Source organism: Macaca thibetana, chromosome 18 (genome assembly GCF_024542745.1).
Source record: "Macaca thibetana thibetana isolate TM-01 chromosome 18, ASM2454274v1, whole genome shotgun sequence".
Lineage (NCBI taxonomy): Eukaryota > Metazoa > Chordata > Mammalia > Primates > Cercopithecidae > Macaca > Macaca thibetana.
The window spans coordinates 10,997,831-11,024,453 of record NC_065595.1 but is presented as its reverse complement, the minus strand read 5'-3'; the positions used below and the strand labels follow the sequence as shown (position 1 = coordinate 11,024,453).

At 33.8% G+C, this 26,623-nt stretch overlaps 1 protein-coding gene across 9 annotated transcripts in view; it reads left to right on the top strand.

Moving 5' to 3' along the window:
- Window positions 1-26,623, top strand: part of CCDC102B (coiled-coil domain containing 102B) — a 375,607-nt gene that overhangs the window by 159,133 nt on the left and 189,851 nt on the right. For 8 of the 9 annotated variants that reach the window (XM_050768123.1, XM_050768121.1, XM_050768119.1 and 5 more), the window contains one exon: window positions 21,935-22,144. The exons of the other annotated variant lie outside the window; for it this stretch is intronic. In XM_050768123.1, coding sequence (XP_050624080.1) covers window positions 21,935-22,144 — 210 coding nt within the window. The remainder of the gene's footprint in view (window positions 1-21,934; window positions 22,145-26,623) is intronic. 9 annotated transcript variants of the gene reach the window in all.

Below are 26,623 nucleotides of genomic sequence, written 5' to 3'. Positions count from 1 at the left end.
GACATATTTCACAAAGTATCCAGGATACAATTGGATATTACTCATCATACCTAGAACCACAATAGTTTGAAGTGAATGAAAGAAAACAATTGATAGATGCCAACACTGAAATGATAAAGATGTGTTAATTATTTGGGAAGGATCTTAGAGAGGGCATTATTAAAATACTTTAGTGAGCAATTGTGCATATGCATGAAACAAATAAAAAATAGGAATTTTCATTAAAGCAAATGAAAGGGTCAAATCTAGAGTCAAGAATTTTAGTGAATCCCAGACAGCATAAACCCGAAAAGGCTGATATTAAGACACATCATAGTCAAACTTATGGAAAATAAGAAAAAATAATCTTAACAGCACCTAAAAGGTAAATTACAGTATATACACAGGGGAAAAAATCCAAATAACAGGGCTTGTCACATCAGAAACTCTGGAAGTCAGAAAGAAGTGACATACAATTATTTAGGTTCTAAAAGAGCTGTCAACTCAAAATACTATATCCAGTGAAAATATCTTTCAGATCATTCTCTGATGAGGAAAACTAAGATAAATTGTCTTTGGTAAATAAGCATATGAAAAGGTGTTCAACATATTAGTCATCAGGAAAATGGAAATTAAAACCACGATGGGACAAAACTATACACCTATCAGAATGGCTAAAATCAAAATAGCGACAATACTAAATGGTGGTAATAGCACAGCTATTGAATTACTCACCTATTGCTAGAGGGAATGTAAAATGATACAATCACATTGGAAAATAGTTTGACAGTCTTCAAAATTGCAGCTACCATATGATCAAGCAATTGGACTCCTAGGTATTTACTTCATAAAAATAGAAGCTTATATTCACACAAAACTTATAGGTAAATCTTGAGTATTTTATACGTAAATGCCAAAACTTAGAAACAACACAGGTGATCTTCATGGGGTGAATAATTAAACAAGCAATTACATCCATACTTTGAACTACTTCTCAGCAACAAAACAGAATGAACTCTTGATACATGCAACCATCTGGGTGAATCTCTTGAAGTATTGTGAGTGAAAAATATCCCTAAAGACTACAGAGTCCATGATTATGTATATATATGATTTATTTATATATACATGATTTATTTGTATATATGATTACATATAATCATATATATATTCAGCATTTAGAAATGAAGAACCTATTAATGGTTTTCAGGAATACAGGAGTGAAGGGAGTGGGTGCTGTGGCTAAAAAACAGCCACATGATGCATCCTTGTGGTGATGGAAGCATTCTGCATTTCACTGTGTCAAATTCTTTGCATAATTGTCAATGTCTGACTTTGGTATTGTACTAATGTACTGCTGTTTAACAGCCTATCTAAAGGATCCATTCATTCATAACTGTAAAGTACTAAAAATTGTACACAATAGTAGGCACTCAATCAATACTAGGATAAGAACTTAGATCCAGGTCTCTTGGGTCCCAAAGATAAATTTCATATGGCTTTTACCATTGGAGGGCTCAGGGTAAAAGGCACATGGAATTTATCTTTTCTTTCAACTGCCTATGAATCGACAGCCAAAAATGAAAATTTAATTCAAACATCCTAATTTTTTTTGAAATTTTTAAGTAGTGATTATATAAGCAACCCTATTTATTTTGCTTATGCAAGATAAAACATAAGTATTTTGTTATACAATTTTTTTCACACCCAGGAAGATTGTATTATCTATGGGGGCTTAGAAAGGTTCTTTCTCCATGTGAAAGTCAATTAGATTCTGTCTGAATAGGTAAAATGCAGTAATAGTGAAGTAAAAAACGAAACCAAATGACAACAAAAATAAGTTCATATGTTCATTCATTATACAACCCAATTATTTACTCCACAAATATTAATCAACAATCTCCCATGTTAAGCACTAAAGATTCTACAAAGTGATGTATTGATGGCCACAGACACAAACAATCCAAGTCAATTAAATGCAATATGTTATATAGCCTTACAGGTGAAGCACAGTTATTTGTGTGGGGATAAAGAGGAGATATAGTGAATGAGATGGGTAAGGTGAAGAGCAGTTAGCCAGGCAAAGTGAAGAGGCAGGTAGAAAGGTAAGAACAAGGCTGGGCGTGGTGGCTCACACCTGTAATCCCAGCATTTTGGGAGGGCAAGGTAGGTGGATTCCCTGAGCTCAGGAGTTCGAGACCATGATGAACCCTGTCACATGGTGAAACCCTGTCTCTAATAAAAATATGAAAATTATCTAGGCATGTTGGGGGACCCCTGTAATCCAAGCTACTCAGGAGGCTGAGGCAGGAGAATCGCTTGAACTTGGGAGGCAGAGGTTGCAGTGAGCTAAGATCATGCCAGTGTACTCCAGCCTGGGTGACGGAGCAAGACAAAAAACACAAAACAAACAAAAAAAAGAAGGTAAGAACAATATCTGAAAAGGGCGGTAGCATTTAAGAAGGGAGGACGCTGCAGAATTTAGAGAAAATGTTGTAGGAAAGGGTGGTACATGGGAATATTGACAAAGAAGGAAACACTTCTCCTTTTCTTCTAACATTAGTGTAGATATCAGAAAGTGTGTTGATTTTGGGGGTATTTTGATCACTGGAAGAGCAGTATGTTCTGACTGGGAGCAATTCACCACTAGATGTTTTTAAGGTATGCAGAGGGAAGAAAAATGTTTTGGTTTTGTGCTAAAAATGAAAATAAAAATATTTTCAGGATGTTTTCTTAAATTATAAATTTAATCTTTAGTTCTGCAAATATTGTATGGTATCTGCTATGCTGTGTTCTGGTAACTCAATGGTGTGGGACGTGAAATGGACTTGCCTTCAGAGAACAGCCTTCAGCAAGGGGTACAGTATTCATCAGGGATCATACCTTTTAGTGTAAGTTGTCAACAGTTTGGGAGCTATACAGCAAATGTGACTGAGGCTAGGGGGATTGACCTAGTCAGAAATTTTAGATAAAATACCAGATATTTTATTTACTGACATAGTTAAATAGCCTTATCTTTGACATGAAGGATATTGTATAATTAGAACTCCGGTGTCATAATTTAATTTTTAGAGATTGCCACAGTAAGTGTTGATCTGAATTGATTTAAATCTCCTGTATCTTCATTCCTCTTATTGACTTTACATGTTCTAGCAAAGAGATTTCAATTACTGAGAATATGATGAATATATTAGAAATGGTTATATGATTTTGGAGCAGGATATTGAGGAATGCAAGCAGGTTAATTCAGAAGTCTGTTAGTGATATAGATTTAAACATTCTGGGTTTATATTGACAAAACTCAGGAAACAGAATATATAAAATAAGACTTGATATGAATAAACCATTGGAGAAAAATAACAGTCTGGGAAAACAGAATCAAGCTGTCACAGTTAAATATACTTTCTGGTCATTTAGATAAATACAAGTCTAAATATTCAATTTTTTCAAGAATAAAACTGTTACTTATTCTGCATTTATAGAAATCTGATAAATAGAAGGTTGAATAACCAGTGAAAGCCTGTTATCATTTATTCAGGAAATATTAGGCGCCTTGAGTAACAGGTATTTCTTTCAAAACATTTAAACTATATAGTTCAAAATAAAATACTGAAAATAATCTTTGATAGCACATCAGTAGTAGCTTTTCTTAGTAGCTACATCTTCTGAAAAGATTTTGAGCTAACTTGGGTTGACGATTAAATTACAATCTGAGGTTTTTTTGCCACCTTCAAGTTTCTTGCTGTCTTCTATTACATAGAGAAGAGCTCAATGATGATTGTGATGTGAGTGGGAAAAGAAGGGACTGTATCAATTACAACTGTAAATATTAGCTTGTCTTAGGAATAGCCCACCTCCCTTCTTTGGAAACTGTGCACATTTTAGTGCCAATCTCAACACATCTAGGGTTCGACACCTTCAAGCTACTTGAGATCTTTAATATGATGTCCTCCAGCTCTTATCTTCCTTAGGACACAAACACATACATTTGAACTTTTCCTGTAAGTTCTGTGCAATTCTTCTAAGACCCTATTTACTGCTTCCCATGAGGTCAGAAGTCAACTTAGCAAATCTACACTAATGCTAATTTCTTTTATGTCATCATATCAATTGTTACTCTCAAATGCTTCCAATCCAAAACTGCTTTACTAACACTCTTATGGTTGTGTTTAACAAGGATTCTGATTTCCAGTAGAGAGAAATTTTCTGTTTTACACGAGAGGTCATTGACTTAGAACCTTTCCATCATTGTCATCAAATGCTTTTCTTAGAAAACATGTTTTCCTATGAACTGACACCTTCTGAAAACATATGCCTTAAATCAAACAAACAATTACATTTCTCTTCTGCTGAAATCCGTGGTTAATATGAGTATGGCATAAAAAGGGAAGGAAAGGGCCTGACAGTTTAGGTGGTGGAGTTCTTAGCTTCATTCTGCAATAGTGCGTGGCTCACAATCGCTCAAACAATGGCCATTAGCTGAATGAATGAGGGAAAGATAAGGACAAAGCACATATCAAAAAAGAGAACTTTCTATTTTAACTTTCTAGAAGGTCAAAAGAAAAAGTAAAATAAGAATGGAGGAAGGGCAAAGCTGTCTATATTCATTTGGAATATGTTTTCTTCTATATTTGACTCCTTTTTTGTTTGTTTTGAGATGGGATCTCACTCTGTCACCTAAGCTGGAGTACAGTGGCACAATCTGGGCTCACTGCAACCTCTGCCTCCTGGGCTCAGGCAATTCTTTCACCTCAGTCTCCCAAGTAGCTGGGACGACAGGTGCACACCACTAGGCCTGGCTAATTTTTGCATTTTTTGTTTTTAATAGAGACAGGGGTCTCACCATGTTGGCCAGGCTGGTCCTGAACTCCTAAAACAAGTGATCCACTTGTCTCAGCCTCCCAAAGTGCTGGGATTACAGGAATGAGCCACCATGCCCGGCCTAGATATGACTACGTTTGATGCACTCAAAACATGTTGGTCACTAGTATGGTCTGAATGGCTGTGTGTTTCCCAAACTGACATCCTGACTTCCAAGGTGATGGTATTAGGAGGTGGGACCTTTAGGAGTTGATTAGGTTATGAGGACAATTAGAATTAATGCCGTTAAAAAAGAGACCCCAGACAGCTAGCTCAAGCCTGTACCATGTGAATACATAGGGAGAAGGCGCTGTCTATGAACCAGAAAGCAGGTCCTCACCAGATACAAAATCTACTGGCAACTTAATCTCGGATTCCAGGCTCCAGAACTGTGAGAAATAAATTTCTACTGTTTATAAGCTACCCAGGTTATGATATTTTTTAGCCTGAATGGACTAAGACAGTCACAAGTATAGACTGGCAAGTGTAATTATTTGAAGGACAGAACTATCAAGAAAACTAGTGACTGGGCAACTAAGTCATGAAGATAAGCCCCATTTTCATATAACAACTCTACTTTTGGGGTGAATTGGAGAAATTCACTGTCCTCTAAACCTTTTGTTGAATTGAGTTACTTCTTTAATGGAGTAAATTGTTTCTCTCAAATACTATTAGAAATTCTCCTGCATTTGAATATTTAAGCAGTAGAAAATGTTGTTAATTAAATAGCTTCCATAAATGTATGCATTAGTAAAACATTGCTTGATGTACTTTTTAATCCTAGTAGTCACAAGTAGTTATTGGAACAATTATTTCTAACAGTGATGTACCGTATTGGTTTTTATTTTCAGTATTGATCTGTTCGAGTTCAAAACAACTGTTCTGGAATTGGGTTTTATAGGTTGAGGCATTTCTTTCTGTGTAGTTAGCAATGATTCAAGTGCCCTGAAAAATAGAAAAAGTATCTTCTGTTCATATTTGAGTCTCTGATTTTAGGCTTTCTAGAAATCACCAAGACAATAATTGCTTTACTGAAGAAATAACTCAGACCAGTGATAAATCAAAACAATTATGCTTTGCAATTATTTTATTAACCAATGAGTGGAAGATGTCATTTGGAGATGAACAGGGATGAAAGGAAAAAGAATTAGGCCAAGAAGCTTTCCCTTCAAAGAAGCAAAACTATTTAATATGTACATCCTTGTCTTAAATACTGAGAATTAATGAAAGATGCATAAAGATCTATTAAAATACTCTGTTCAGATTGAGTATCACTAGATATTTAGAGCTAATGTTTATGAATACTTTGTAGGTCTCATGTGCCTTGTAAGGACTTAAAACATTAGATTTCATTTAATCAACATATCAATTTTATAAGATAATGTGATGGTTAATTTTATGTGTCAGCTTGGCTAGGCCATAGGGTGCCCAGACATTTGTCCAAATATTATTCTGGGTGTGGGGTGTGTCTGTGAGGATGCTTCGGGATGCAGTTAACACTTGCATGGGTGCACTGAGTAAAGTAGATTGCCTTCCCTAATGTGGGTAGATTTCATCCAAACAATTGAAGACCTAAATAGAACAAAAAGGCTGAGAACAAGGGAACTACTGATGCCTAACTGCTTGAACTGGAGCCTTGATCTGCTCTAACCTTTGGATTTGGACTGAAACATCAGAACATCTTGAGTTTCCAGCTTGCTGTCTGCAAATCTTGGGACTTAGCTTCTATGATTACATGAGCCAATTCCTTATAATTTACCTTTCCCATTCTCTCTCTGTCTCTCTCTCTCTCTCATTAAACCTCACACCCCTGACCACTATGTGATGCTGCTTTACACCACCAAAAATTAACTAAACATTTTATGTATTTGTTCATTGTATTGTTATAAATTTATTTGTACATTTTTGAGAATATAATTCTCCGATGCTAGACTCCTAAGCAAAAACACATAAATCAAGCAAAAGGAGTTATAATACATCTTTTGATATAATGCAGCTAAATAATAATAGGAACACTTCTTTTTAAAAATATTTTTAAAATATTTTAACTATTGTTTTAATAAGATTTTAAAAATCAAATGTCCTTAAAGAGCCAATGATAATTTGCAATGCAAAAGCTGACTTTGCATGCTGCACTTTAGCCACACGAATGAAAATATAAATAAATAAATAAACAAACAAGACAATTATTGTTACCACTCAGACAGTATGCAATAATGCCTTATAGCTTTGAGAAATAAAATGAGAGATGATCTGTGTCAGAGAATCCAATCTCTTTTCTTGCAATGACTTTAGCAACATGTTCCTTCTCCTAAGGAAGTCTTGATACTTCTCATTCACTTCAAGCCCAAAACCTGACAAAGAAACGAGCAAAGCCAGTGACAACTGATAGTTTTAATAAAATATCCTATGTTTTCCCCTTCACATCAGTCTCCACATTTAAAAGGATTGATTATTTCCTACACTATCCATTGATTTATTTCTAGATTCTAGAGTGATATATGATCATGTTTGATAGAAACTGGGTTAAGTTATTGTAGACATGTAACCAATTTATTCATTTTAGCTCCTAAATAAACCAAGAATGTAACTATTATTCCAGGCTCATATTTCATTTAAATGTTTTTTCTCACTACCTCGTATACAGAATTACTTACCTTTACAAACACAATAAAAGGATTGCCACATTTTCAAGAGGAGCCAAAGAGGAGAATTAACTTTTTACATCTGGAAAATTAAATATAGATACTGTTTCCTACTTTCTCTTCAATCCCAGTGTTTGGAATGTAGCTATACATTTTAACTGTTCTTGCCACAAAATAAATGAACAAAAAATAGGTAACTGTGTGAGGTGATGGATATGCTAATTTGCTTAACTACAGTAGCCTTGCCACTCTCTATGTACGTTATAACACCATGTAGCATACAATATATACAATGCAATTTATTTTTAAAAAATAATTCTGGCAGCAGAAGTAGATTAAAAGCCCTACATCTAATATCCGAAGAGCAAAAACACTGATTACCCTCAAAATACCCTCAAAATAATAACAAAATGTTACATAAATTGTAACATGGAGAAAACAAAAATACTGCTCTTAGGACATGGATACATGATAGCACAAAGGAAAATTAAATATATAATTTGGAGTTGAAAGTTGAATGAGTCACCCAGAAAGTAAACCACAAAGACAAGGATGTAATAAAAAAGGGAGTTTCTTAAACATTAATTTAGCAGTTAGTCCCCCAAATTAACAGATCCTTAAAAAAGAAGTTTACAAGCGAGAGAATTAGAAAAACAAAATTCTTCCAAATGAAGGTCATGATGGTTTAGATGAATATATCCATCCAAGTAAGTAGCATAATAATACCAAAAAGACAGAGCAAAGTTCATTTCATTAAAGTTCATAACACTGGAATACAATAAATTGCCTGAAAGGAAGCAGTGATAAATAAATGAGCACATATAGATAATCAGAAATCAGAAAAATTATCAGACTTCTCAACAAGCAACTCCAGAAATTATAAAACAATGTAGGTAAATGTTTAAAATTCTGAAGAAAGTGATTTACATCTTAGAATTCTACACAGACTCAATTTACAATAATAATATAGATTAGAATAATTCATTATAAGACCTATAAAATCTCCAAAAATTATCAACTGTTGTAACCTCTTTGCAGTTCGCAAAATGACATAGGAAACATGAATTACGAAGTAGAACTAAATAGAAAAGACTTCAAGAATATTTCCAGGATTATGATGCAGGTTGATTCCAGGTAAAAGATGTCTCAAAATAAAACAGAAGTGACACTCATATTATGTTCTGGGTATGTCAGTATTTCTAGGAAATATACTTCCATTGAAATGTTCCAGATTAGTAACTACATTGAAAACTAAGCAAGAAACTATGAGGCACTTCATAACTTCAGGAAACATAAAATTATAATAGCAAAATAAATGCAATTATAGTGTACCACATTGGTCACCTGTAAATATATATATATTTTTTCACAATGTTAAGATGGAATACCTGGCCAGGGGCAGTGGCTCACTCCTGTAATCCCAGAACTTTGGGAGAATATATAAAATATAAATAAAAGAAGCGTAAGTGAATTAACAAAGGCAAACAGCTTAAGACTGTGCTTATCTCACTAGACATTCTCAAAAATAATAGACATTATAATTAATGAAACGATATATAATAGGACAAATAATACCATATATTATGTTCAGCCATGGTATGGAGATAATAGGCCTTCACATTAAAATCAGGGTGATGATTTATAAATTACATACAACCATTAAATTTTCAGTAAATGCCACCTATTTATTTGGAAGATGAAGTATTTGGATATTAACAGCAACAAAAAAGTGATCTTGAACCTATTGTTGAACTCAATTTTAACATGGAAGAAATCTTCAATTGAACTTCCTTAAGTAGAAACCTAAATTATTTTATAAGCTTAAAAATATTCTTGATATATTGTGAAGATAATGAATCATTTTATATGTTCAATGTTTGTTTTTCAAATAGAGTGAATGCACTTATTTTTCTGAGTCCATTGAAATTTTTGTTCTAGAAAAGATTTCATTAAATCTTGTCACTGACTACATAGTAACCATTTTAATTGGTCAAAGGAATCCTTTACCATATACTTTCTACTGCCTTGCTTAATAATGTTGGTGTTTACTCCATGTATCTAGTTTGACATTCACTCATTTCAATGGACCCCAGCAAAGTGATTCTATACTCCTTTAATAATGTGCTCTCAGAAGCTAGTCGTTTGCTTGACATTTAGAGTTCAAGCCTTTCTTTACTTATTTCAGTACCAATGACTTATAAGACAATCCCACAGTCCTGACCACTGCTTTTTTAGCTTCTAGGTCCTGAAATTTTTCAATACTCATTCTATATTTCCTCTTTTTATAGTTAAACATCTTGGCCCCCACAAAGGCTTTTCCTCATGTATGCTCTATCCATCAATCTAGGTTGAGTAGAAGCAGTTGTCATTTTAACCTACTCCTTTATTTGACACTAGGACTGCTGGCAAGAGAGGGAAGGAGATTCTTCCTTCTCCCATCGATTTTACTTTGTGGAGGTGAGAGAATGTGGAGCGCAGCAGTGAGGTGGAGCATTGAGGTAAAAGCAAGCGTAATAGGAAGCTCAAAGGATATATGCCAGGTTCTAGACAAGAGCCACTTAAAATTTTCACTACAAATGGTTTTGAATTCTGATCATACATAATTATTGAAAACTAAATTTCAAACGACACTCAAGTGTATACTCTGACCTTTATCTAATCGTTTGGGAAATCCTATCCTCTGCCATAAATGTTAAGAACCTTTCTGTAAAAAGGTCAGGTGAGCTGAAGAGTCTTATGTAATCGATCCATAGGCATTGACATTTGTTTTTGAATTTGGACAAATGTCCGTGTTGGACTTTGGCTCACTGACATATTTGAGTCATCGATCCTTTCAACTAACCCGCACTTGCAAAATGTTTTTCCACTCCTAGAAGAGAAAACTTAGGCTACGGATGTAAATCTTCACTCAAGTGTACCTTTAATGCTGATGTCACAACTAACACAATATTTTTTTTCCCGCGTCCTGAAGTTTTAACCTTACCAGGTAAATACAAGCTTGAAACATCAAAATCAATACATATTTATAGTGTGCAGTGGGAAAACATGTTTTATCTAGAACTTGTCTATCTGTGCCAGAGTATAAATAAAATTCTGCAAGCAGGACCCTGGGAGTGATGGTGATATCTTAATACCCAAGGCATACGTTCATATTTATGTTTAATAACTAGGTTTACTTTTTACTTATTTAGCACCCAGACACAGACAACTTTCTTAGGCAATCTGCTTTAGTTTATGGCACACGATCACCACTGGTTTCTACAAAGCCTTTCTCTTTGTGCTCAATCATTCATTTTATATTTTCTGCATATTTTTTCCATACCATTTCCTACACAGGCTACTATTGCAATATGTTTTTCTTTATCTATGTTCTTTAAAAAAGTATATTTCTAACTTTAATAAATGTTAAAATCAGCACTATCTTTTATCTTTTAAGGTTATTGTCTGTTGTAGGTATACTATTTCAACACATGGGGCAGTCATCATGATGCCTGTCTCAAACGTGTTAACGTGCATCTCCCTAGAATAATGGCATTTACCTACATGATCATAATGTTCAAACTGAATAAATTAATAAATTATTAATATTATCAATAGCTAATTCATAAATTAGCTTTTTCCTAGAATGTCTTTTATAGGCATTATTGTAAAGCAGCCTCCAGTCTAGTTTTGTTAATGCGTCTGCTGTTATATCTTCCTAATTGCTTTTAGTTTAGAATAGATTCTCTCATTATTTCCCCTGAAAGTGGTGTTTTAAACAATCAGATAGGTTCAGTGGTACAATATGCTATATTCTGTATTGGTCTAATTGATTGTTAATGGCATCCTTTATTCTTCTATGTTCTGTATTTCCTGCAAACAAGAATTAAGTCTAGAGCAGGATTTCTCCCCCTTGGCACTATTGACATTTTGTGGGGTGCCGCCCTGTACATTGTAGGATGTTTAGCAGTACTCCTGGTTTCTACCCACCAGATGCCAGTAGTACTTCTTCAGATGTGACAACTAAAATCATCTTCAGACTTTGCTAAATGTCTTCTCAGGACAAAATCATCATGGTTGAACACCACTGATAGACAGACTAGACTCAGGTTAACGTATTTTTAGTAAGGATAATATATAACATCTCCATGGATTTCCTAATGCTTCATATTAAGAGAAACAATGCCATGTTGTTCAGCTATTACCCATGCTAAATAGAATCACTTGGTTAAGGTGTGGACTGCCAGCTTTCTCCAATATCATACTCACTTTGAAATTGGAAGTCGTGTGTGGTAGAACGCTTTGATTCCTGAATGTATCGTTTTCTCCAGAAACCCTTTATCTAGTGATTCTGAAACCCACTGATGATCTTTATGTACATTTATTATAATTGGTAGTTGCAAAAGTTATTCTATCTGTTTACAGTTTTGAGCTACCATTTCTCTGCCCTTCCCAGTAGTTTTTCTTACTTTCTTTTTTTCTTTGTCTCTTTTTCTCTCTTTAACATTATAGAATCATGAATTAATTTTCTTAGGGTGTTATAGTGAATATTGTCTAGTATGGTCTGAACACTGTGTCCTTACATGGTCTTTCCTCTGTGCTCACTTGGAGAGAGGGATCTCTGGTACATCTTCCTTTTCTTGTAAGGACATCAGTTCCATTGGATTAAGGCCCCACCCTAATGAATCCTCTTAACCTTTGTTACGTATTTATAGGACCTAATTCCAAATACAATCACACTGGGGATAAGACTTCTAAACACAAATATTGGGGGGAACACAATTCAGTCCATAACAGTTGGGTAGGATTTTCCTGGGATAACAAGAATAAGTGATAACAGGTAGGTTCTATGGGGGAAAGTGGAATAATAAAAATTTTGAGTTGTGTACCTAATATCTTAGTTGTAGCGTGCCCTCTTTTGTCGATATAGTGAAGGGACACTTTTTTAAAATTCAGGCTTTTGGGTAGGGAGGATGAAAATAAATTTGTCTTATGATTCTTTGATAATTCCCTTAATATCAACTTCCTGCTTTCCTACTGTCCCTTTCCAGGAAGTTTCTAAATGACACCCCTGCTTTCCAAGATACCCCTTGCAATCTAGAGTGCTACTCATGAGCTTGAAAAACCTGAAAACAATTACCCTTGGGCTTTCTAATCTCCTTTATTACATTTCTGATAGTAGCTTGTGTTCTGGCTCCCCAAGTCTGAGACCTGTTCTCAGTTATTTCCCTGCTTAAGGTGATGTGGCTACCTTTACAGGACATCCAGCATAGTGTATGTTTTCTCTTCTGCACCATCCCTATCTGACTCTGCTCCCCCGTGGTCTCCAGAGAAAGCTCTGCTGCCCTCAGACATTTATTGCACCTCTTACCTATCTGTCAAGATTCTATAAGTCTAAGCCTCTTTATTATGTTGACAGGTTTGCAGCTACCAGTAATTTTATTTTTTTTTTCAGTTTTGATCTTTGGAGGTTGGGTTGAGAGATTGAGATTTAGTATGTGTTCATGTTTTAAACTATGCAGTTTTCAAAGGATACTATTTTATAGCCATAGTCATCTGTTTTTGTATTGATTACAAAAAATTAAGAAACTAATTTATTTGGATATTACAAAACAGACATCTAAATAAGTCTAGCAAATAAATAAATTTAATGTAATTTAAGACTGAAAGATAAAAACATTGAAATCTTGAGGGATACTGCAAAGCTTAAAAATAGGTATAACATCAATACGTATATAAGGAAATAGCTGTGTCTGACATTAGACAATGCCTCTCATATCTCAATTACAGGGAGTATAGTTAAGTCAGAACCCAACTGCTACGTTCTGAAACCAGGAAATGAGATCTTGCTTTCCACAGGCTGCTCCCAGCCTAACACTGACCTCTCTGTGCCTGGGAGGTGTGAAGTTCCTCTGGCTACTGATGTTGACTCAAAAACCCCTAAGGGTCTTGCATAACTTTGCTTAGACTGCAGTGAGGTCTCAGAGGCTTCACAGCATCCTCCCTTCTTTACTGCTTCTCCCTCACTCAAAGCCAGTCTTGCATCACAGTTTGACTATTCCCCACCTCTCTTGTCTTCCTCTCCATTTTTTTCTCATAGGCATTCTCCCTAATAAATTTATTACATTTCTACAATGAGTGGTAGAATTGCTTCTTGGAGTATCCAGAATAACAAAAATAACAAAGACAAAAGAGCAAATAAGCTAATATTCTACTTTAAAAGTTAAAAAGTGTCAGAAGAAAAGTATAGTAAGAAGAGAAGAATGACAATACTAGGAATTGATCAAATAATTTTTTAAAACTTTAATAGAGATAGCAAAGCCAGAAGTTAATTCTTTGGGAAAAATAACTAACTAATCAAGAAGCTATAATTAGAAATTACTAGTAATAAAAAGTAGACATAGCTTTTGATAAGGCAGAGATTTACAAATATAAGGAAACACCATGAAGAGACACTGCTAATAAAAATGAAACCTTACATGAAACAAATTACTGACCAGAAAAATATAGCTTACCCAATATGACACTTTAGAAATAGAAAGGCTGAATGGATTTGTAACAGCAAGTAATTAAATTAAAATATAATAAATGAAAACTCTTCTTGCAGTGAAACTCCAGTATCAGAAAAGTTTATGCACAAGCTGTACTATTTGGGATATATGATTCCAATTTTTAAGGACATCTTCCAGAGAAGAGAAAAGCAGAAATACTTTCCAACTTTTTCCAATGTGTTAATTTAACTCTACTACTGCATCCAAAGAAAGATAATAGAAGAAAGGAAAATTACAGTTAATTTCACAGATAAATTTAGTAGCAAATACATTCATCAAGTGCAAGTAATATTAATTTAAATTTAGTAATTAAAAATTGCTTTGTCACAGTAGTGGAAGACATATTATAGCATTAGAACATCTGTTATGCAAATCATCACATTAAACAGACTAAAAGCAAAAATCAATGGCATGGTTATCTCAAATGTTATTTAAAAAGCATTTGCCAAAACTAAATTTATGCTTATAGGGAAAAACTTTAACACAGTAGCAATCAAAGTGGACTGTTAAAATCTGGTATCAAGTAGCAACATTTTAGAGCAAATGTTTTACTTAATAATGATTGGAAGCATGCTATCAGTTTAATATTTTACTTCAGGTCCCAGCCACTTCCAGAAAGGAAGACAAATAAATACAATTACAAGAGTTGGAAAGATACAAAATTACAATGATCAAAAATGATACAATTATCTATTTACAAAACACAAAATAATCTACAAGATATATTTTCTGAGAGTTTAGAGATATTGCTGGATATAAGATCAATTTTGTGTGTATACACCGGCAAAAATATGTATATCTGGATATCTGTATCTATGTATAATAAACACTAGTATTTGTCCAATGATAGATAAACTGAATAATTAATACCAGCCCAGAATCAAAGTTACACACTTATCATCTATCACCACAGTTGTCATTATAACTCAGTGATGAATAGAGAGGCCAATAAAAACTGCTGACTTTAAAGATGAATAAAAAAAGAATTAGCTTACCCAGTTATAAGAGTAATCCTTTTGTCTAGGTGATCAAATTTTAATGTCAATGCATATGTAATTCTGGTTTAATTACAAAAAAGCTAATTATTAGTCTTCAATTTTTTTTTTTTTTTCCAAAGAGTTCATCCATGTATCTGTTTTGGCAAATTCAACTTCCCCCTAAAAACCCAGACATTAGAACAGCAACATATATAAAACACAAAATGGTTATGCTAAATCATTCTTAGCACAGATGTGGAATAAAAGATGATGATTTAAGAGGGGTGCTGGTTAATACTTTGTCACAATTTTATTCTTTCTTTGTGCATTATTCTCCAGTTCTGATTCATTTTACCATCTCTTATCCCACTATTTTCCTCCTTTAAATTATATATAAATTTTTTCTTCTTTACAACTCAATGCTAATAATTGAAGCTAAGTTGCTATTTTTTTCTGAACCATCAGAGTGTCTACAAATAATGCTTGTTAATTCCTTAGAGAAAACAAATATATGGATTAACACAAAGCATATTCTCGGTTGAGCAGAAAAGCTTGTTTTAGGCAGTGTCAGCAGGTTTCGTGTTTCTCGGATACTGAGATCAATTGAAATCCTTGAGAATACCTGTTTGGCAGCTTCGGTGCCAAGATAATTTGTCTACTTTTAAAATTACTTCTAGGAGAGATTTTGCAAATAGAGTGCTTACCTCGCATGTTTAATTACAATTCCCTTATAATACATTCATTTTTCCAATGCAGATCTTGTTAAGTATTGTGTGTTTGCATATTTCTTCCTAATAATAGAGCACGCTTGAGAGTGTAGTTTGTGCCTGGTAAAATTAAGTCCCATTACAGATGCTTTATATAAACCCCTTGTTCCTATTATCCCTGGAACAAGATCTACATTTTACCAGCTCTATTGTGTTTCACTTCTCAGATTTGGTAAGCACTCATCCTGTAAAGCTTCACACTTCCTTGATTTTATAAGAAATCCGTGGTAGCATGTCAGTGTTTGGCATGGGAGTGAAAGAAGGGTATCTTTTTCCTGTTTTGGTTTTAAATCAAGGCTTTTCTCTGGTTGGGCTTGAATACTTTCATGAAACATTTCTCATTTTGCAGGGATAACAGTAACATGTTTATTTTTATGTTTAGTTTTCATAGTTCCTAAGTTATGTATAGATGATTATTACTTCTAATTGAAATGGGGAAAGTATTAATTCTATAAGATCATTAAGAACTTTTGAGGCAGTGCATGGTTGTTGTGAAATCTAGGGTTCAAAGCATCCCCTTAAGAGATTTTACTTGTGAGGTTTGTAAGTTTTCTCTACCAGAACATAATCAAAGTATTTACAAATGTATTTTCACTTGTCATTCTAATATGTACTGACTTATTTAGAAATAGATGCATTAAAAAATGCTTACATTGCTTTTGATTCATGTTTAATCTGAAATAGCATTTTGGCCACTCTCTTCTTTTATATTTAACTTTGGCACACATTTTGTTTCAAACTAGTGAGGCAATTTTTACTTTTAGAAATTCTCCAACTATTTTAAATAAAAAGAAAGCAACTAAAATATGTATGACATTACACATCACTAAAATCATTTATTGTACTGTTGACTCTTGGTCAAAAAGAGACTGAGCTATTCCTAGGCTATATTTAACTATGGACAGATTGGAAGTAGATTTTCATTTAGGAAGGGGTTCCTCCAATTCTTATTTGTGATTCTAAGACATAGAGGAAGACTGGTAAAGGATACAAGGGGTGATATCAATAATATGGACTCATTTAAAATGGAGTTGCCAGACTTTTAAATGTGATTCTACAGAAATTGCCTCTCTTGTGAATTAATTTGCCTTAGACAGAGACAGAACAAAAAGGGAAAAAAAACCTAAAAGATGTAAAACCAAACCAAAATCATAAATGAAACCTTTGCTATAATGCAATATAGGATTCAGAATCTGGTAGTTGCTATTGCAAGTGGATATGTGGTCCTGTTTACTGGTTTCTGAGCTCAGAAATAGAACCAGAGAGGATCTTTAGGTGAACCATGGCTTGGACTCCTTGTCCAACTGGAAAATGACTTCTACTCTTGGAACCCCGGCTCCCTCATGCATAGCACAGTCAAATGATTTGTGGAATCATTGTAAGAATAGGAAATAATCTATATGACTATTTACCCAGGATACCTTAGGGCCTCAATAAAGGGTGATAATTTCTTACTGCTAGGAAACAGAAATGCTTTCTGTCATTTCCTTCTTTCCTCCAAAACCACAGTATATATAATGAGGTTTTATGGCTAACTTGTCTGAAATCAAAATTCGGAATATTTGCAAATCGATTACTGGAACATCCACATTGGTGTTAGGTGACTCTTCGCTGGCCTGCCAAGTGACATATAGTGCATGCTTTTGGGAGTTTTCTCAGTTGATTAGGGCCATTTAAAAAGTGATTGTCATCTTGATAAAACTTAAGGAAAACGTTAATACACTATTTTGTATTTGAAGTGGCTGTTGATGTTTTCTTCTTTAGAGAATAAACTTATGACTTTAGACATTTTTGACTTGAATTTGGAAGTTAATAAATATTTTCCCTAAATGATTTATTTTCTCCCTCACAACATTAGGTTGTAGGAAAAAGTTTTCTTATGTTTTAAAGAACACAAATTGAAGCAATCAGTCTAAATGAGAATTGGGACTCATCTGTTGGTTATTTTATTAAAAATCATCTCTGCCTCACTGTGTTCACTACTATAAAATGTAAAGCAGCTCTGACAATAGCAGTAAGAGCTCAGAGTCAATGTACTAAGAAATCCTTTTCATGTTAGGTCATGGTAAGTCAAGTAACTGGATTTTTCTAGAGTGCTGTCTTAATTTTGCTTTGTGTCTAATTGTTGTCATTGAAATACAGAAAGGATTTTTCCTGGAGACCATCATTATCTGCTTTCTCTCGCACTTAACAGTTTTTTATGGAGCACACATACAGTGTGTGTCTGGTGCTGGGCTTATGAGCAAAATGACACAGTCCTGGTTTCATAAAGCTTGCATTCCAGTTGTTGTTAATGATTACAATTTTAGGTATGTTTTCAACAATATCAAGCAATGACAGTTGAAGAATGAGTAAATAGCTATGTTTAGAAAATGATCCAACATTTTATCCTTAGGAATAATCACAATACTACAGTTTTTACGAGAAACTCAAGTGATTCTGCTATTCATACTTATTTTTCAGAACCAGTCTGTGTTTGCCCAATTTCCTTTTATACCATGTCCTCCCCAAATCCTAGCTTTCCATAACTGGACAGACTCCTCTTGGTCTTGCAGTGTTCAAACATATTTCCTGCTTCCTGTGCTTGGTACAGTCTGGGTTTGGCTGTGCTTTTCTGCCTTGTTAAACTTCAAGTTGCAGCTTAAATATCATTTCCTCAAACAACCTTCTCCTTTTACCTGATTTATTGCAGGCCGTTCTATGATACTCAATTTTTTTCCTTTGTAAAAAGATGCCCAATTTTACTCATATTCTATTTGCATTTTCAATGTCATATATTCAGTTCCTCTTTGTTTCTTGATACATAAATATGCTCAATAAATATTCATTCAGTAAATATAGTGTTGGATATTTATGTACTTTTTCTCAGTGTTTAATAAGAAATTGATGTCATTAAGTGAACAAATATTTTAGTACTTACTCTACAAAGAATGTACTTTTACGTTAAAATTTTCAGAAAACATGTTTCAGTAATTTCTGCATTATCTGAAATTCATTTAACGCTAGAACACACTAATGGTTAAAATTCACAGTTGAGTAAGAATTAAAATATTTTAGGAGTTTCTCTTCATCATCAGAAGCAAAGCAATGGAATTCTATTTCCATTTGATAAAATTATTGTAATTTTTTATGGTAAACTCTGAGAGCTTAAAATATTACTTGATTTTTTATTTATCATTTTAAGGTACATGCAATTAAATGCTTTTTAAATTAGTGGATTTTCATATGATTCTTAGAAAAGAATAATGTGATAAGAAACAGTTTTACAAAATAACTAAAACTGCTAATAATTTTTATAAGATTTTTAATTTTTAATATATGTTATATGCATATATTTATCAAATAATTTGTATGTTTTGATAAATCTGTAAATAGTAAAACATCAGAAGGCATTATTTAAGCTTTGTTGTTGCTACTGCTAAAATCATTACTTAAAAAAAAATCTTAAGAGTTAAAATTTGTTCATTCAGACCATGTATTACTTATTTAAAACCTTGGTTCTACTTGTTATCTGTTATTTAGTGTTAAATCAATTTATTTAATTTTAACATTTAAAAGAATCCTACAAGTTTGCAAAGACTTGACACAGCATATTTGTCCTAGCCCAAAAATACATTTGCTCTCCTTATATTAATTTTTCATTACTAAGTTGCTGCCTTTTTGTGGCAACTTTATTATTTTTATTCTGACAAGTGAGGCAATGATAGAAACTTTAAGTATTAATCTTAACAATGAAAGTAATGTAATGTACTAAATTAAATTGTGATATAATATTTTCACCTCATATTCCCAAACAAGCATCCCAAATGTCAAACTACATCATCTAAAATTTGACCCTTAGTTTATTATACATAATAGGTAAATGTGCCAAGAATGTAATTTTGGTTTCCTACATTTTAGAAGCCAGAGCATCTCTTAGATTTGGGAACAGAACATTTTCTACAATAATGGTACAATTATATATATATGAAAAAGCAGTTTTTAGGCTTTTATATAATAATTTATTATGATATTATAAAGGATATTTTTGAAATGTAACATTTTTCTAAATGTTGACTAAGTTGATGGGTTTTTAGAATTTAACATGTCATAGCAACAGATTTTATAACAGTATGATAATTATAAAGTATGCTGCAATCAAGCCATTATAATTAACAATGTAAAAACAAGTAATTTAGAATGTTTATCCTTTTGAGATATTTTTAAAATGCCTCATACTTTAATCATCCTAAATAGTTTGCAAGGAATTTTGAGTAGTTGACCCTCTTCTGTCCATACAATACCACAAATGTGGCATTTGTGGTATTGTATTTATGGTATTATATGTATTTATGGTATTATATGTACCATACATGTATGGTACCATACTAATTTTACTAGTAAGAAAACTTAATAAGACAATAAATGTCCAGAATTAGACAGTGAGTAAGTGGTGGAACCAGGATGAGATTCTAATAGATTTTCTACTGTAAAGAGTTACTCTGTTGTATAGATATATGCAATAAATTACATTGATGTCCATATGCCCAAATATATGAGAGAAATATACATTTTTTAAAAAAATTTATATTACCACAGTGTTGCTCCTTTAAGTATTACATTGCTAGACAAAGTGCTTTCTAATTACCTTGATTAATTTCACTTCTCACAAACCTCATCAGATTAGATAAATTGTCCACATTGGGGTAGATGAAGTTACCTGACTAAGCTTATCCAGAAGATAAATCGTGAAGTCAGATTAGAATGCATAGCTCAGGACTATAATTTACAGCAAAAAAAAAAAGCTACTATTCACTTCTACTTACAATGTCCACAAAAAAAAATTATAGCAGATGAATATAATTGCACCTCATCATAATGAGCACTTAGATGTAATAAAATTGCAGAAAATAAATACATTTGATACTGTCTCTTTAAAACATAAAAACACTAAAATAATAAAAACCAAAGGAGATGTTAAAATTATCTTAAATCGGAATTTCTAAAGTAGGCTTCTGGTCATTGATGGTTATAAAAATCTCCTCATGTTGATATACCATGCAGCCTTGGTTGAGAACCATGGGAAGAGGGCAGAGGTAGACAAAACTTTAGTGTAAAGGACCACAAAGTAACTATTTAGGGCTTTACTACCTATATGGTCTCTCTCTCAACAGTTTAACTTAGCCTTTGTGTGTGAAGGCAGTTATAGGCAAAGTGTGAAGCACGGCTGTGTCCCAATAAGATTTTCTTTGTAGTATTGTTTCAATTTGATATAATTTTACATTGAAAATATTTTAATGTAAAATTTTAAAATACAAAATTATAAAGTATATATATGTATTTCAATATAAAATTAAATTACTTTTCTTTCTTCGTTTTTTTTTTTTTTTTTTTGAGACGGAGTCTCACTCTGTCACCCAGGCTGGGCGTGATCTCGGCTCACTGCAAGCTCCAGCTCCCAGGTTCCCGCCATTCTCCTGCCTCAGCCTCCCAAGTAGCTGGGACTACAGGCGCCCACCACCACGCCTGGCTAATTTTTTGTATTTTTAGTAGAGACGAGGTTTCACCGTGTTAGCCAGGATGGTCTTGATCTCCTGACCTCGTGATCCGCCCGCTTGGGCCTCCCAAAGTGCTGGGATCACAGGCGTGAGCCACCGCGCCTGGCCAAAATGAAATTACCTTTTGCATTACCTTTTGGCAACTGCGAATGTTGCATAGATAGATGGATGGATGGATAGATAGATAGACAGACAGATAGATAGAAAGATAGATATATAGCATTTATCTATTCCCTAGATAAATGAGTGAATGAATAAGTGGAATATATCCAATCAAAATTGCCCACAAAATGGTTTTGTGTCTTCTCCACTGAGAATGTTCATCAGTTGAGAGTGGAGATTAATGTGTTCCCAAGAGCAGCAGTTTTTCACTTGACACATGTATTTGAAAAATATGGTCCATATGGCTGTAGAGATAGTTATATGAACCAAGAGGAAAAGTCTATTTATCTACGGTTTGGCCTGATCTTCAGACTTTTGTATTTTTCTCATGTTTTCAAACAAATAGAATTTTCTTTTTAAAATTATATCAATGGACATATCCATGAACCTTTCTTAATGGGAGTCTGTTTGTCGGTGGCGTTACCTTTTGGCAGTTGCAAATGCTGCATGCTGCTTTTTTGTGTTTTCTGTGTGTAGCTAGAGAGATTGCAAGCTGAAAACAGCTCGGAATGGGACAAGAGGGAAATACTTGAAACAGAAAAGCAGGGACTGGAGAGAGAAAATAGAAGGTTGAAGATCCAGGTGAAAGAAATGGAAGAGCTCTTGGATAAGAAAATTAGATTAAGTGCAAACTCTCCAAGTCCTGATTTCAAGACGTCACAAATTGACCTGCAAGAGAAAAACCAGGTATGGGTGCTCCTTGGAGCAAATTCTCACTGTCTAATCTCACCCTCATGCCTATGCCGAGTCTGTCTTCACTAGTACATGCCTCCACATTTGGCTATTTCCTTTTGTGCTAGCTAATACCTGATACCCCTTGCTCTTCTGCCCACTAGGATGTAAAATAATGTTGTTCATGCATCTGAAACAAAGTGTGTCAAATGTTAAAATATGAAAATCTTCAGACAGTTTCGAGATTTCCAAAAGGAGGAAGAAAAATGAAGTAAGAAATAGACCTTTCTGGTTTTTTGTTTCTTATTAAAGCTTTGTCTCAGTATTTTCTAAGCTATTGATCTTATTTCCAATAAAGATTTTTTCATTAATTCAAGCAACTATACAATAACCACTTGCTGGTAGCTATGGTAAGTTCTACATAAACATTTAAATTTAGCTGAAACTCACTGTTTCTGGTTCTTTTTTTGTCAGTTTCAGAACGATTATTTTTGAGCTAATTAAATGCATAATTTTTCAAATAATTTTTCCAGCCTATGGTATAAATCTTAAAACCAGAATAACATTCCTAATTTGAATTTGGGAAATTTAATTTTAGATGTGTTTTATCCCCAAGCCAATAGATATAGTTTGTGCTATAGGCGGACATTTTTTTGATAGTTTACAGATTTTTAAACGTGTTTTTAATGACAGTCTTATAGTTTTAATGTGGGTTTGTGTCAATATGCTGCAAATTTTATTTTCCTTGTTTCTATTTTTCAATTACATATAGCATCTTAATGCACAATTCTATTTCTCACTCAATTCCTGTAACAGTTTTCAAGGGTGAGTTTGATAAGTTCATAGTTTTGAGATATATGAGTCATTCATACTCATATAAGCTCTAAAAGCTACATGGCCAGAAAAATTGAATTCCGTATTGTTTTGTCATTCTTTCATGAATCTAGGGATTTATTGCAAATGCAAGATTAAATTGTATTAGTGTTTCATGCCCTAGCAATGCAAATATCTAAAGTTAAATGTTATAGTCCGTGACCATAATTTTCTATTGTACTGATTCATAAACTATCTATAATAATGTATTTGATTCTGACATAAGTACACTGATAAATCTGTAGACATCTTTTTTGGACATCTCTACTCTAAACAGCACAGAATCATCTCAATTATGGACTGTGGATTGATTACAGAAATACTTTTTATTTGATTTATTTAAACAAGACAAACATTTATTTGTATTATTCTCTGTGTCAGTCACTGTTCTATATGCAGGTAATGAGAATAGTAATTAATGAATCATTATCCCCGCCCAGCATGGGCTTAGAGTCTATGCAGGGAGTCATACAAATTTTTATAAATAAAACACTATAATGACTGCTAAGAATAAAGTGGCAGGGGACACAGATTAAGAAGCAATTGATTATATATTTAATTTTGGCACCTTTCTAGTTGTACCAAAATGTCATAATATAAAGTGTGTCTTTCAGGAAAAATTGAGGCCTGTTTGGAGCTGGCATTGTCGTAACCTGTCATCAGGGCACACCTATTCCAGACCTGGTCTCTTTGACGACAGTGTAGTTATTTGGGCTAGGACTAAGCAGAACTTGGAAACTGGGAGGATCCTCGAAGGTCTAAGTCAGTGGGTATGCTGATCACTTAGAAGACTGTAGGATTTTTTAAGTATAGATCATTTTGATGGTGGGGGTGGCATTGGTGATTTTTACCCTCTTCATTATAAATTCAGACTATCTGCTGGAACTAAAATAATCACTTATTTTGGAACAGTAGCACGCCAAAATTCTTAGTGTAACAGGAACTTCCCCAGAAGCTCAAAATGTCAAGATTATGATGTCCTCAAATGTCAAATGAATCAGAGCTGTGTACAGAATGTGCCAAGGTTCAGGGAATAATGTAGATTTTATCATAACACAAAACCATATTGTAGTTTTAACACTATTTCAATAAGAGTTAATTTATATGTATATAAGTACCATGGATGAATACCATGGTGCTATGTGCATGTGCGTGTGTGCGTGTGTGTGTGTGTGTGTGTGTGTGTATACCATGTATAAGTACTATGTCTACATATGTATAGAAGTTCCATACATGAGTGAGGCAGTGAAAGAAGGTGCTAGCATGTAAAGGCCACTAGTGCAAACACTGCTTGAATCTTAGTCTCTAAAAGAAATATAAGATCTCTTACTACATGACATTTGCATTTAAATCACACTTACCAAAGGTTTGTGACAGACATAAAGCTACCTGCTACTCATTAAGAACCCCACATAAATTAAAAAAAATATATGTTGGGTTTTAATATTCTAACTGTTCAATAAAATTTTTGTAAGTCCCTATTAATTGAAAAAGGTATGACTTTTTACAGGGCTTTACATTTGATTTTTTTTTATTTCAGTGGTATAGGGAATACATTTTTAAAGAAAATGCCTTCCAGTTTTAAATTGCACTATTAATTCATAGAAAAATAATTTTATTTACATGAATAATCTTATCACATAAATCTCCATTGAGTAGTTGCTTTTATATACTATGTTTAAGGATATGTGTACATCATCCTTTTACAACTTAAAAAATGCGATAATACACTTGAACTTTTAATGGACAGACTGAAAAATTACTACTCTGGTAGTAACTATTTTTAAAGCATAAACCAATGTAGTAGACTTTTCTAGAACAACCATTGCATGAAGATCTTTCGATTTGCTGATGCTCTTGGAAATAGTGGCACTGTTCCATGGTCCCTGGCATCAGCATAATTGACAAAACGACACCAGACAACAGAACTTCGGTGGCAGTATCGAGTGCTCTTCTCAGCATGAAGTCTGCATTATAAATGATGGCAAAGATGTTTAAGACCTAGATTTGTAAAAACATAAGTAAATCCAAGAGTATGCTTTAAGGGAGAGAAATGCAGCTACATTTGAAAGTCCGATTTCACAGACAATAGTAAATTATGTTAGTGATGTTTGATCATTAGAATGTACATTTCCATCCAACATTAAAAAAATCCACCTGTCCTTATTGGACTAACTGATATGACAAAGTTTTTTTTAAAAAACATCTTCAATACACTCAGAAAATGTGAATTCAATAATTTGAGCTATTTGTCAGAAGTTTTTCTTAGTTTTCTTTCACAAGATCAAGGTAGCTAAAACATTTAAGTATATCAAAAATTATAGTGGCATCAAAAGTGGGGTGTGCATGTCACACTGTGTTCAAAAAGCTCTTTTTGAATCTCTATGTTTATAATATATATTAGTACAATAGCATATCTATACAACATAAATAAGTTAACATATATAAAGGGTGAAAGTTGGTAAGCTCATAACTTTATAGGAACATAAAAAGAACATGTATCAACTATTTTATTTATCCCATTAGTTAATGAGGAAACCAGTAAGTTACTACAGCCAGTTCAAAGGAGAATCTAAGTGTCATACAACTAGGCACCCAATAATGCCGAAATGAATGTGCTTAATGGATGCAAGAGTGGCTCTTCCATCGTGGGTGGGGAAATAAATTGCACTGTCACAAAATAATGTTGTCCTACATGTTTATGGACAAGAATCAGTTGCATGGCCATGGATCATCTATAAATTACAGGGTTTTGTGTAAAATATCTTAATGATATCAACGTTGCAGGACATTATAGAATCAGAAAACCTCCACATACCCGAGGAATGTGTTAGACACAACCTCCAGGAATCTTTGTTGATCATTGCAAAGACTTTCGCAATTTTCTCTGGCAATATAAGTTACTTGATGTGCGTGTGTAATAAGTCTATATATGAGTACATCAACAAACACATGGGGAGTGTTATTCTAGACTAGGGATGAACAAACTTTTTTTGTAAAGATCAAGATGGTAAATGTGTTAAACTATTTAAGTAAGCCACATAAGTCTCTGTGGCATATCCTTTTGGAAAATTATAAGCCTTCGAAACCATAGAGAATATTTCATGGGAGGCACACAAACAGGTCTGGAGCCAGATTTGGTTCATAGGTCATGGCTTGTGGCCTCCTGCTATAGCCCAGGGGCCTCTGGCTTACAGAAGGGGCCAAGAAGGCAAATGTGACAGAGTTAGGTTCAGGGTGAAAAAACAAAACAGTACCTCTCCCTAGCTGGAAAGCAGTGCTTTCCTGGGAGGCATTCATATTCAAAGCACTAGAAATATTGTTCTGGCCACACAAAACCCTCTGGGGTAGATTTTCCACTTGGGTTCGTAACCTGGTCTACACAGTCTACATTGAGCCATGGCAATCATTTTAGAACTGTCAGCCAAGGATCTCTGCCTCTATTTCTCAGCCAGATTTCAATTATTATACTGGTGTCTCTTACTTGTCCTAGTTCCCTTCGTGGAACCAATTTTGTCTTACTAATTTCAGGAAATGCATTGCCACCTCCTGTGCATATAGCAGGTGTACAACAAAGACTTGCTGAATGAAAATAAGTTGATGAACCATGACACATACATT